The sequence below is a fragment of the Ascidiella aspersa genome, chromosome 2 (assembly GCF_963924565.1).
Source record: "Ascidiella aspersa chromosome 2, kaAscAspe10.2, whole genome shotgun sequence".
NCBI lineage: Eukaryota > Metazoa > Chordata > Ascidiacea > Phlebobranchia > Ascidiidae > Ascidiella > Ascidiella aspersa.
Window position 1 is genome coordinate 30,373,880 of NC_139448.1, and position 12,808 is coordinate 30,386,687.

At 36.7% G+C, this 12,808-nt stretch overlaps 1 protein-coding gene across 1 annotated transcript; it reads right to left on the reverse strand.

Annotated features, from left to right (window-relative positions):
* Nucleotides 1-3,939: 3,939 nt before the first annotated feature.
* Nucleotides 3,940-11,305, reverse strand: LOC146164814 (uncharacterized). The gene is made up of 5 exons (XM_083382646.1): nt 11,081-11,305; nt 9,746-9,881; nt 8,395-8,669; nt 5,234-5,375; nt 3,940-4,429 (listed from the first exon to the last, which is right to left on the reverse strand). The coding sequence occupies exons 1-5, from the start codon at nt 11,244-11,246 to the stop codon at nt 4,267-4,269; spliced, it is 882 nt and encodes a 293-aa protein (XP_083238772.1). The 5' UTR covers nt 11,247-11,305; the 3' UTR covers nt 3,940-4,266.
* Nucleotides 11,306-12,808: the final 1,503 nt, after the last annotated feature.

Here is a 12,808-nt window from a genome sequence, read left to right on the forward strand (position 1 = left end):
ACCCCGGCTGAGAACCACTGGATTAGAAACTGTTAGGTGAACGATTTTCATTGTTAAAAAAGTACGCAATTAAACAATAAAAAGCAACGTTTATTGATTATAACGCGGAAATTTTCACACCTATTTAGCTTACCTGGGAGGCAAAGAGCCTATACAGCAATAATTACGCTAATCTTTTCAAAGAAATAAATGCTTTAAGCAAAGAATATGTTGTTAGAAAGTCAAAAACCTGGGCAGTGTTAGATTTGAAAAGGCTTATCAGACAAACTATATTGTAAAACCGCACCATGCCAAATTGGCAAATGCTTCACATCTAAGAATTAGGTAAGTACCATATTTTCTTACAAAAAACTTTTTCTATAAAAACACTGGAATTAATACGATTACCGTAAGTCATTTGCCCAAAAGTTCAAGTCAAGTCAAGTCATTTGTCTAAATGAAAATTTCAAACTGCGCGTATTTACCTTAAAAACTCGCACCGTAACCCAAATATTGTTAGCAATATAAACCCCTAGACGAAAATGGAGAAGGATTCCAGCACAGTGCCAAATTACCTGTTAATTCCAAATCGGCTTGTCCCCTTTTACCTGCTAAAGCACCAAAACGGAAAATAACGTTTCGAGTAGGCTATATGAAATAGTAGAACTACAAGACACAAAGACACCACTTGACAGCAACGCTATAGTAGCACCGCACAAACCCCTGGCAAAATAAAGTAGCACGCCAGTATAGTTCGCAGAGACATGTTCAACAACAGCACACTTGTCTACAGTTATACTCTATGTTAAAAAATCTGTCACATTTAAAAAGATACTTACCGGTAACTAATATAACGTAGGATAGACTAGCGCAAACCTAGAAAATAATAAACTAGCAGCAAAACAACGTTAAAGTCATTGTAAATGGGTTGCAAACCACGCAAAAACTACTTGTTAAAGAAGAAACTTGCACATTATCTACCTTTCATTTATAAATTTACAAAATTAACACAATATTAAGTTATTGTGTTACGTCACACAAGAACATAAAACAATGGAATTTTTACAAAAGCAATTTTTTTAACATTTTGATTGATAGTTGTTATAGAATACTGCGTTATGTTTGGAGAAAAAAAGTTGCAGCACGAAAATGAGATTATTGCGCGAACGCTTGGTTCGATACGTACTCTCCGTTAAATAACTATACCAAAAATCAAAAACAAATTGGATTTGGCCGTCAACATTTCTATGATGATAGTCGCCGTTTTTATTGCATTGGCAAAGAGTTGAGAACAATGTTTTTAACTTTTAGTAAAGGTTACAATATTCTTCATGTTTTTTTTTTAAATACAGTGTTTCCTATAGTGCTGTATACCTGGAAGATGTTCGTTTTCTTCCAGGTTTTTTTTGGCTGATTAGGAAAACAGTTGGACTAATTATAATTGGAGGAAAGTTGAAGAACAACCTTCAGGTAAGTAATAGTATTTCCTTTCAGTAAAATGTAATAAAATAAAACATATATCTCAAATGAAGTTGCCTGGTCTGCGCGGCGCTGCTTTGCACTAGATCACCTTTCAGAAAGCCATAGTTTTCTTCTGACAGCCTGATGTTTTGTTTTTCAACTTTTTGCTTAATCTTTACAGATTTTATATGATTTTGATTTTCTCATGAATTTTATTATTACTTTGCTATTTACACGTATTTTACTTTACTTATTGGAACTGGCGATGCAAAACTTTGGGTTTTATTGTTTATCTCAAATTGCTATTTTTCTATTTGATTTAATAATTATGTTGAAGCAGTTTTTTAAAATAAATTATTTCCTTCGCATATTAACGGCTGCTTGTGTCGTTAATTTATTGTTTAATGTGGACTACCTCGGGTGCGTTTCCCAAAAAGCAAGCCTTACTGGTTTAAACGAAATGGATAACAAGGTTCAAAGGATGACTACGACATAGGAGCAACTTTTACTTCTATCCTCTAAAACGCAGTGTTTTTCAGCCCTTTATGGCTATACGGCACCCCTACAAGATTTTTCCGTAGGTAATTCACCATAATGTCGCAATAAACGGAACTGCAACTATACACATCAATTTTGCACAACGTAGGAAGTTACAATTGGATTTATTTCACTTTAATCTTACACAAAAATTTGTAAGAGTTAAGCAAAAATCAGATTCCTAAAGATTCTCAAACATCTTTCGGCTGCCGCGCCACCCCGGTTGGGAGCCACGTCTGCTCTAACTTGTTGAACTTTTTTAAGATATTTTAACTCAATTGTCCCGATAAGAACTACTGGCAGCGAATATTTCGATTTGGCGTAAGAGTAAGGTGTTGGTGAAATCATCAGCGATATAACCAGCTATCCTATTCCTGGATCAGATCAACTGGAGAAAAACCTGACCACAAGGATTGCCCTGATTCGTGGTCTAGAATAAAGCTGTCATTCGAAAAGTTTGCCAAAAGTAACTTGATTGAAGCGATATCGTCTGTGAATAACCTAAACACCAAAGAACAGAACAACAATACTCCACCCGAAGAAGATATTGGCTTCGCTGTATGTTATGAAGAGGAACTGGCTGAACAGACAAAGTTACAAGCTGCCTCGCAAAAAAACGATATAATCCCATTTAAAAAACACTTCTGCACATAATTTGCTCAAATCGGATCAGGAATACTAGAGATTTGTGGAGAGTTTGATAAACCGGTGGCTGATATGAAATTAAGCATTCGGCGAAAACCTGACGATAATTAGTGAGAGTATTGGAAAACGCTGCTTCCCATCTACAATATTTGAGCTTCACGGGAGACGAAGACAATGATGAGAAAAATAATTGAGCAAATTTAATTAACGAGGAAGTTTTCTCAACACTAGTTTTAGACAATCGCAAAGAAAGGTTAAGAAATTGCTTTGACATTTATCCCGTGCTATACTTTTTATTTTTCTATTATAAACATATTTATCTTTCAGACTGCTGCGGTATTCCAAATTTCTTTTTTAACTTTCAGCTTAGATTTCATTGACGACTTTCAAGTAAGTCTTCCTATTATAACAAGTCAAGATATAGAATATTTGTGCGACCGAACTCCACTCCTGGCTCCACTGACGCCAAACGAGTCAGCTGTAGTCGAGTTATGACTTCGCAAATGACAATCAATTTAATTGTTCCGAGAAAAACAAATTGACGTACTGAGGCATTGCAAGTGCAAAAAACAAAAGTGCGATTCAAAAGGGAAGCTTCCAATCTGCCGTAACCTGGGCGCTAAAATGGTATTTTTATCCTTTCATGTGATTAAACAAATCATTTTAATAATAATTTGGTGATTGCGTTAAATAGTTTACTTGGTTGAAATAGTAAAATAAAACGCCGATTATTAGAGTTTTTTCTTATTTTTACCCATCGACGAACCTTTGAGATCAGGGGAGATTCTAGTATTGAAAGGGGCAACAGGCAATTCATCCTAAAACATATATTTGGTAACTCACTGCCTAAATTAAAAAAAACTTGTCGCGCTCCGCGACAACCTTTCTATTTATGTTGCTGCACTCTTAGAAGTTTTTACGCGCGCAACATGTGTTGTGGGTAACGCCTAACGTCATGTATTCTCTTTATTCAAAGTGAATACCTAAACGTTATCGTAGTCTACTCCTGGCTCCCTGAAAGCTGAAGAGTTTTGTTTTGATTTGACAACCAGGTCGAACTTTTTTAACTGAAAAATCCTGGATTTATAGAACTTACAAAATCTTATATTTTAGGATAATTACCTCGGTTGAATACGGCAAATCAAACTAAAATTAGGTTTGTGTTTTCGTAAATGCTGTTCATACCTCGATATAAACAGTAATTAAAGCTAAACCCACTATAGCTAGTCTCTATGGAAGTAATTTTGAAAGAAAATTTAGATCTAATTCCGGAGGTCAAAAACTATAACGTCACATCGAAAGACTCATGTGTTAGTTAGTCAATTGGTCGTTGTTTGGCAAGGATAACGCTAAATGATTACACCAGAACGACATAGGATCTATTAAAGATAGTAAACGTCGAATTTATACCACGAAGAAAGCAAAGGTACATGTATCAAAACTCACCAAACTATGTCGCCAAAGGAAACATATACATGCAATTCGGTGGCAAATGAGAGTTTTAAAATAAACTTTCAAAATTTTGAAACTACCACCTCAGACTAGAGTTATAAAATTGTTACCGCAATTAGCGAAAATTTTCGATGTTAGGGCGCATATTCACAGGCTTTCGACTACATACGCAATGGTTGCCTCATCTGCGGTTTACTGCATTCTTGAAACAAAATAAACAGACAGGGTTGATGCAAAGGCGATCAAGGTTGTCGAAATTGAGATTCGAGCGCTGGCGCCTCTTTGCAGCTTGTAGTCGACAGAAGGATCAGGCTGGTTGCAGTTACTAACCGAGCAGCACTTGGTTTTGCAATTCCTTTAAAACAAATTATTTATGACTAAAGCTAATAGCTTAGCGTAAGTGCGCTAATAGCTTTGGCGTAAGTGCATTAGGTCGATGCTGTTAAAGTCGCAAGCTTGTGACTTTTTTTAAATCTTTAGAGTTGAATAGTTTTTAAAGGAAACTTAGGCTATGTACCCGTAAAACAGTTTGCCTGTTCGGTGGTTATTGATTAAAATAGAAATGACTCGGGCTGGAACTGGGGCTGGAGACCAGAAGTCTTCTATTGAAGTCCGATACTTATGGCACTGCTCGTTATGTGATACTGATATTTGTTCGGCTCATGGTTGGACATTTCGTTTTGAGCTAATCCGTTTGAGCTCAATTGTTTTTACGTTTAAATGAGTTTGCAACTGAATGGCGTCTGTCAGTTCAACCATTATCAACATAAACAAACTGAATTTCTGATTGGTGGAGCCAAACCTTTTGGTGACTAAAAAGTTTGGTGTGTCGGAATAGTTTTCTCAAAACAATACTAATGTGTCCGACACTTGGTTAAGCAAGCATAAATGACTTTGAAATTTGTTTTCAAGTTTTAAAAATTCGGAGATAAAATGTATTTTTCTTCTGATTCAAAGGAGACAATTATTTAATTACTATTGGTGTGGATGAATTAGAGGTCCGTGTTTCTTATAAACATTAACTGCTTCCTATTCCTTTGCAACTTGGAAGCAACGTTTAACATTAAAGTCGGGAAAAATAATTAGGTTAAAATTTCTGATATGCACGTCACACGAATATAATCATCGCTGTTTTTCAGGATCTACTAAAAAACCTTACTTGACGCGAAGATTTTCGACTACCATTCCCAAATTGAGGTTCTTCAGTTGCGATTTCATTTCGTCGCAAACGTCAAAGTTCTTGCAGAAGTCTTTCATCGGAGCGCACATGTAAGTGGTCTGGTGGAAGTACATCGGTTTGTCTGTATTGGAAAAACATCATGGTTTTAAAAGGGATCAATTTGTTAAGGAGTCAATTTGTTGCTACAATATAGAGCAGCGGTTCCCAAAAAAGTGGGGCCACGGACCAACTGGGGTCCGTACAGCAGTTTAAGAGAGTTCGCAAGAAGAATTGGTATTTTAATATGACTTTGGCGAATTTTTTGATACATTAGTAATTGTCTACCTTTTAAACTTCTGTAGTCCACGCATCATGTAGCGGAACACTATAATCATCGTTAGTATTTATTTATGCTCTATTATTCGATCACATAGCGTTTTTTTATGTCTCTTGTTACATCACAAAGCATCTATGATGGTCTACTTGACTACTACCAGCTATCAGCGAATCGTTCGCATTAGTTAGAAATATTCGTGACTGCACTAGGGTCTACAAGAAACATGGGTCAACTGAACCTTGAATTTTTTTAGGGCCGCAAACAATTAAAATAATTGCAAAGGGTCCACCAGGCAAAAAAAATAGAAGTTTGGAAACCTCTGATATAGAGGATCGTCGAAATTCAGTGCATAGGTCAATGTTGATTTTTTAAGTGACCATACAGTGGCTGTCTAACAGAGACATACTGTTTGGCTGTAGTTACAGAGGTTCAATAGGCCTATAGTTTTTAGGAGAAATTGAAAAAAATGTATCGGTTCGTATGAAGAACTGATTTAGACAAAATTTAGATTTTATTTAGATGAAAATACTTGAATTTGTATCAAGAAAGCATTAAACATAATTGCACCATAGTAGGATGGACAATATTAGCTTCAAGAAAATATTTTTCGCTAATACAGGAGGAGTAAATTGCCAACTAGTGTGTGTACAGCACAATTTTGTTTTTTAGTGGTACGATTTATCGAATGTAGCATATATTTTAGGTATAAGAATGTAAGGTCGAACAAAGAAATCTAGAAATCATTTATCCACATTTAAAATATGCTTGTCCAGCTTACCTTTTCTATATGAATCATTTAACTGAACGTGATGTGTTGTTTTGTGCATACCATAGGGCGTGGTCGACCTCGAGGCTCACAATTAAATTTCGCTTTTAAATTTAAAAAAATAATAAGTTGCCACGCCGCAATGTTTGCCAAATCACGGATGACTTTTCAAATCCTAACGCTCGCGTGTCGTGCCAAGATTAGCCGCATTTTAAGTCGTCCTTGATGACCTTATTTGGTAAGCAATGCGATCAAGCTGAGTTGTGAAACTTAAAACGAAACCGCCTAGGGCAAACACTAAACTGGCTTCCGAAAACGTGACAGGTTGTCATTACTTCATGTGGGCGGTAAATACCTTTCAAGGGGTTTAAGACAAAGCCAAAAACTTAAAGCTGCATTTAAAATGATTCGTTTAAGACAAAATATTGAATGGATGTGATTACTGAAACCAAGGAAATTTGCCTTCACAGAATAAGTCCAACATTAAAAGTTAAAACCTTGGCGAAGATTGGCAACGCAAGCGCAATGATGCGGGTATAAGGACCCAGACAACACTTGTTGGCCGCAAAGAAAATAAAGTATTTAACAAAGGGTATCGCTGACTATGCTTCAGGTTTTCTGGGTGCAGTGTAAATTCATTTCATTCCAACTAAAGTTCTAAACAAACCACCCCATCCGTCAGAAATCAGTGCAGTTCTAAGCAAAAAGGTCTACGACAATCAGTGCATTCAAAGGATCAAAAAGTCCGACTTTGAGGTCTTGGACAATGCACTAATTTGCATTAACAAATGTGCATAAGAAGATTAAGTTTAACAATACTTGACCCAACCAAACCCAAACGCTAACCAGCGCCCTTAACAATACTTGACCCAACCAAACCCAAACGCTAACCAGGGCCCTAACCCAAATAATGTGCGATAATTTAAAAATTATAACGCTTTAGGCCCCAATATCTCAATTTGTGACGTAATAATCTTAAAAACAATCTTATGCCCATCCGAGTTTGGGCCTTTTCCCCAGCATTTAAAGAATTATTAAAATTACGCACATTATTTGGGTTAGGATTGGGGTTAGCGTTAGGGTTTAGGTGGGTCAAGTGTTATTAATCCTATCTCATATTTTTTGTTATCTTTTCTGAACTTTCAATGAATATTTTTAATTTATCTACGCCGGGAGTTTACCTAAAGGTCCAAATCAGTGCATTGCCAGGACCTCAAGGTCTAAAAGTCTAGACTTTTCTGCCATTGGATGCCCTGATTGTCGTAGACCTTTTTGCTTAGAAATGCACTGATTTCTAACGGATCGGGTGAACAAACTGTTTTACCCTTTTTAATTCCAATAAGTCGACATTGAAATCACGGTAAGTCAGCCTTTTTACTTTGTACTGTTTGCAATATTCGCGTTCGCTGCTCAACATTATATTTTTGCGACAAGTCAATATTGTTTTTTCGTCATGGAATTTAACGACTCGTGAACAGGTTTTATTTATTTTAAAAGAAGCACCGTTAAGGATTTGCCGATTCTAAATTTATATGTTTGTACATGTTGACAGTTTCACAATTTTAGGTCGCGACCCATAGGCTGAGAAACACTGGTATATTCGGTTACTATAGGTAATTCGAAAATGTTGAGAAATTTTGAGTCACATAATGTTTTTTAGAATAACCCTAGTGCGAGTTACCACATTAAGGCAACTTTTCCCGCTGGGCGACCAAATACCCTTACATATTTGCTAAATTTTATAGATTTTTCTTTTGCAGTAATGCAAGAATCAAGCTTTCTATAAATTTGCCGGTTTACAAACAAAGAACACTAGAATTAGATTGCTGAACAAAACACTAAACTTTCACTCAGTGCAAAAAATACATGACATTGCAATGTTGTGTCATTGAAAGTAGTGCCATAGACTATACTAACTGCGCTTTTGGAGTAAGTAGATTCCAAGGCGGGCTTATCTGAGCAAAACGTAAAATAAACCTTTGTGCCAATTGTTTGTTTCAGGTTGCCAAAAAAAATAATTACAAAACAACTGTTGTATCGACAAAAGCGTTTAGTTACCTTCGGCAGTCATATGGACTTGCACATCGTTGGTAACGCATTCGGTAGAGCAAGGCACTTCATTAACGTTGTCCACGGCGAAGTTCTTCGGACCGCTCCTGCAGACAAAGCTCGGAACGCTGGGGGTCACCATTGTACTCACGGCGACCCCAATATCGGGGGTGATGGTGATGGGGGCCCCTGGGAGAGAGGAGCCAGAAGAACCGACCGAGGCCACGTAGGTGCTGTTCGGCATGTTGCAGTTGTCAGTTGAGCAGCAGGTCGACTTGCAGTCCCTATTGAAATGGTATAAGTATAAGTAAATTTAACGGTAAGGGCAAAAACTGTGTTCAATTTATTCAAGTTGTGTGACTGTGTGTGTACGCGTGAGAGGTGGGTTTAAGGTCGCCTTCCCTGGTATATTGAAGTCTTTGAGCATGATTGATTAGATAAATCATCTTAAAACAACTATTTTGTTAAAAAGAAAACCGAGGACTTTAGATTTATGAAAATCTAGTTATGTAAGGTTGTAGCTATTACATAGCCTTATGATTTTTACATAGCCTAATATTTTCTTCAAGGAGTAGTTAATACCGATGCAAAGCTATACAGTTTCTGCTTAAAGAATCTTAAAAAGTTCTCAGGCTTCCTTAGAAACAAGGCTGGTCTTGTATCTAAGTATAACGGTTTTTAGTGGTGGAATTTCATTTGGTCACAGTTTTCATGTCACATCGACCCTTCACTCGAAATGCCCGTAATTCGTTACGCTATGGCGGGTTATAATATTCACGACAGGATATCGTAAGTCCGACATGGAGACGTTGGGTCCAAGTGGATATAGATTTGTTAACCACGCGGGAAAATACCATAATTTGTGTGCCGTGAAAGTTGCAGAAAGCCGACAATACTTTAACCCTCAGCATATGTAAGGCGGCGTTGTACTGACGAGGCGGTGTTGTATTGATTGGCACTTCCAAATACGCTGTTTGCTAAATGTCTATTGTCTACAAGTATTAAGTTCAACCTTTATAAGTGAGGTTTTGATACACTAAAGTCACACTACCTGATAATGACTCAAGTACGTGTCGAAACGTCTTATCAAGATGATGTCAACTTACTCTCGACTTTTTTGACTTTGAGATTCATTATCAAGCACATTCGTGCATAGTGTACTGAAGTCTATTGTCCAGTTTTTGGTGGTTCGCCAAGCGTTATGCCGCTCGCAACATTTCTATTTTTGCATTTACTGGAGCTAACGCTGTACTCAAGCGTGTGCTTTGTTGGACTAGAAGGTTATTTAGTTTAAAAAAAAGTCCCATGTGAACAACATTGCTGAGTGGTCCAGACTCTCGACAATTGGACAAGAACGCACTTGACTTCGACCTTTATTCCGCTGGATGCACTGTTTTTCGTGGCTTGCTTGATGATGTCGCACTGCGCAGTCGAGGTGCAGTAACTTACTGGGAGGGCACAGCCGGACGATGTTTGCGGGAAACTGACCGGAATGCCTGCACGAAAGCGATCCAACGGTTAAGAAAAGGGTGTCTGATAATAGCGGGTTGGAAATGATACCAGATGCCAAGTGTTGGCATCAGCACTCTTCCGATTCTACAGTTGGATACAGACTTGGACAACTAGATTTATTTAAAATTACATTAGAATTAAAATTAAGAGAATTTCAGTTTTTCCAAATTAGATTAGAATTAGAATTAGATCATTTAGAATTTTCTCAAATTAGATTAGAATTACCGAATTCTTAAAAAACAAATTTGAACTAGAATTACATTTCAATATTTACAATCAATTTCATTTAAATCGAGTATTCCAATAAGTATGTGAATGGTAAATATGTGTGCTAATTTTGATGTCTTTTAGCATATACTATTTTCTTTTAATCTGCGAAAATTACGTTCCAACCAAAGAGTTTGAATTCAAATTCTTTGTTTTAACTGAGAGACTAAAAATGCCGTTGGACAAAGTATCAGTTTTGATAAAGTCCGAATTAGATTAGAACTAGAATTAAAGCGCACAAGCAATTTACAACTTAGATTAGAATTAGCAGCATTTTGCACTAATTCATTGAATTAGAAAACTAGAATTATCTAGTAGTTGTCCAAGTCTGGTTGGATACGTGCCGTGCGATCCTAACCCAAACAAGTATGTGTATTGCAGTCGTGGCTTCTGATCTAACGTCGCGTTACATCTTCTCAACAAAAATATATTCTTACTATACGCTTAAGTACATTATAACTTCACCTGAAAATATTAATTTCGCACATGAAAATTTTATCAATATTTCCTAATCACAGTAATGAAGTTATTTGGTGTTGCAATCAAATACAAAATATCGGACATCGGTCTAGTAAAAAATAAACAAAAAGTAGAAAGGTATAGTGTTTCTCGAACCATTTGAGAAAACAAATAGCGGTTTATACAAAATAAATATAATTTCCTACGTGGCAGTCGCCCTTGCTAAACGGCAAGCACGTGAATATCATGACATTATCACTATTTTGTAAAATAGCATGCATTTAAATCTTGCATGCCTCTTATATGGCTATTTTTTTTTCCAAAATTCCAAAATGTTTCGCGGCACACTCAACAGTTGTTCGCGGCACACGCTTTGAGAATCATTGTCTTCTGGTCGTAAGAAAGTTATCCAATAACGACAAGCGTTTGAACATTTTAAATAAATTTTTCCAAATACCTGCGGTGACAGAGTAGATCATGTAGTCGGTCTTGATGCATTTAGTATCGCACGAAATATCCGTCAATTGATTGACTGCGTGGTTTTTGTTTCCCGATTTGCAAGTCAGGCCAACGGCCATTGCAAGGCAAAGCGACAAGGTGGCACATTTCAGCAAAGACATCATTTTGATTTTTAGTTTTGTTTAGAAAACAATTAGTGTGGACAAAAGCAGTTATCCAAGGTATGCCTGGAAACAAACGGAACGTGGCTTTGGTTTGATTAAATTTAAGGCGTTATTTGCCGTAAAATTCAGCTAAATACATGATACAAAACACTTTTATCACTGATTGTAACGTTAGAAACACAACACAACACTTCAATACAACCTGTATTCAACGGTTTATAGGCAGCTCAATTTTAAAGAAATTATTTTTTCTAATAAAAATAGCAACAAGTAATATGAATCTAATTTCTCGACAGAACACTATTTTACACGGAATAGAAAAACTAGCGTATTTTTAACAGTTTGTAAAACAAAATAGGCAAACCGTGACCGCCAGTAAGCTCGACCGCAACTACAAAAGTCCGAACTGAATGGCACCTGAATAAAAATGTCTCTTCTTCACGCGGTCAATTCTAGCCTTAGGTGCTCCTAATAATTGCCGCCTACGCCATCATTTATTTATCGTTGGCGACGTGCACATGCAAGGTAACATAGCCCCGGGTCTATCAATTTGATCGACGTCATTATAGTGGACAACTGATTGCGGTAGAATCACAAAAAGTGAGGATTTGCAAAAAGACAACCCTATACTGATACTTTGTGAAGGGCTCCTTAGCATTTATGACGTTTAAGACATTTATTTGACGAATGAACTTACCTATAATGATGTGTGTCTCTACCAAATACCTTTTGAAACGTTACTTTCAAACGACAAGTGCATTTGATCTAATCTATTTTGAAAATGAATTACCTTTTTTAGTTTGTCCCTTCACAAACTCGTAACAAGCAATTTTGTTTATCCAAAAGTGCTTTCAGACGTATTTTGCTTTTTTGCCTAAAAAACGATATCGTTTAACAAAAACACATACAAAGACATAAATAAAGCCTAAATTCACAATAAATAGCAAATTTCGTCAAGATTTTACTTTCTTTTTATACGTTTAATGCTGTTGGTTTGTCTATCACTCCAAAATGATTGGGTAACCTTGAAGTATCTGTGTCTAATTACGGAGGGATGAAACACAGTTTTTGCAACGTAAACCTATAACACAGCCTGAACCACCAGTTTTAGCGCCAACCAACGCCCATGTGCATTTCTCACTTTTTACCATTGAGATCAGCTACACTCAATCTGATTAAGGCCGAGCTGGTGCAAGTAAAAACAATGCACCTCTTGGACATGTTCCCTATCGATTAATTGTCAAGACGAAGCACTTTGTAAAGAAAATTGAACGTCTTGATTAAGGGACGTAAGGTGTTTTTTTGGCAAAGTCCCTTAATCGCATGCGTCCGCCTGTGCCATCAGGGAAGTCCAAAACAACCCGAATTAACCTTATGTTTGACTGGCGTTTTAACTGTCAGCATATAGGCGAAGTCGTCATTGCTAATGTTTTAGGGCTATGCGCACGTATAGTTAACTGCCAATAATACAAATCAAATTGATACACGAACTACAAATGTTAGCTACATGTAGCCTACTTGCCACGTTATACAGTTTCCAGATCTGATAAACAATTGTTTTT

Bases quoted from the DNA above. Each gene is read 5' to 3' on its own strand.
- LOC146164814 (XM_083382646.1), bottom strand. From the start codon at position 11,246: ATGATGTCTTTGCTGAAATGTGCCACCTTGTCGCTTTGCCTTGCAATG. The intron at 8,670-9,745 runs GTGCGTTCTTGT...CCATTTCAATAG, and splicing joins GGAATAAAGGTCGAAGTCAA to GGACTGCAAGTCGACCTGCT. The intron at 5,376-8,394 runs GTAACTAAACGC...TTTCCAATACAG, and splicing joins AGTCCATATGACTGCCGAAG to ACAAACCGATGTACTTCCAC.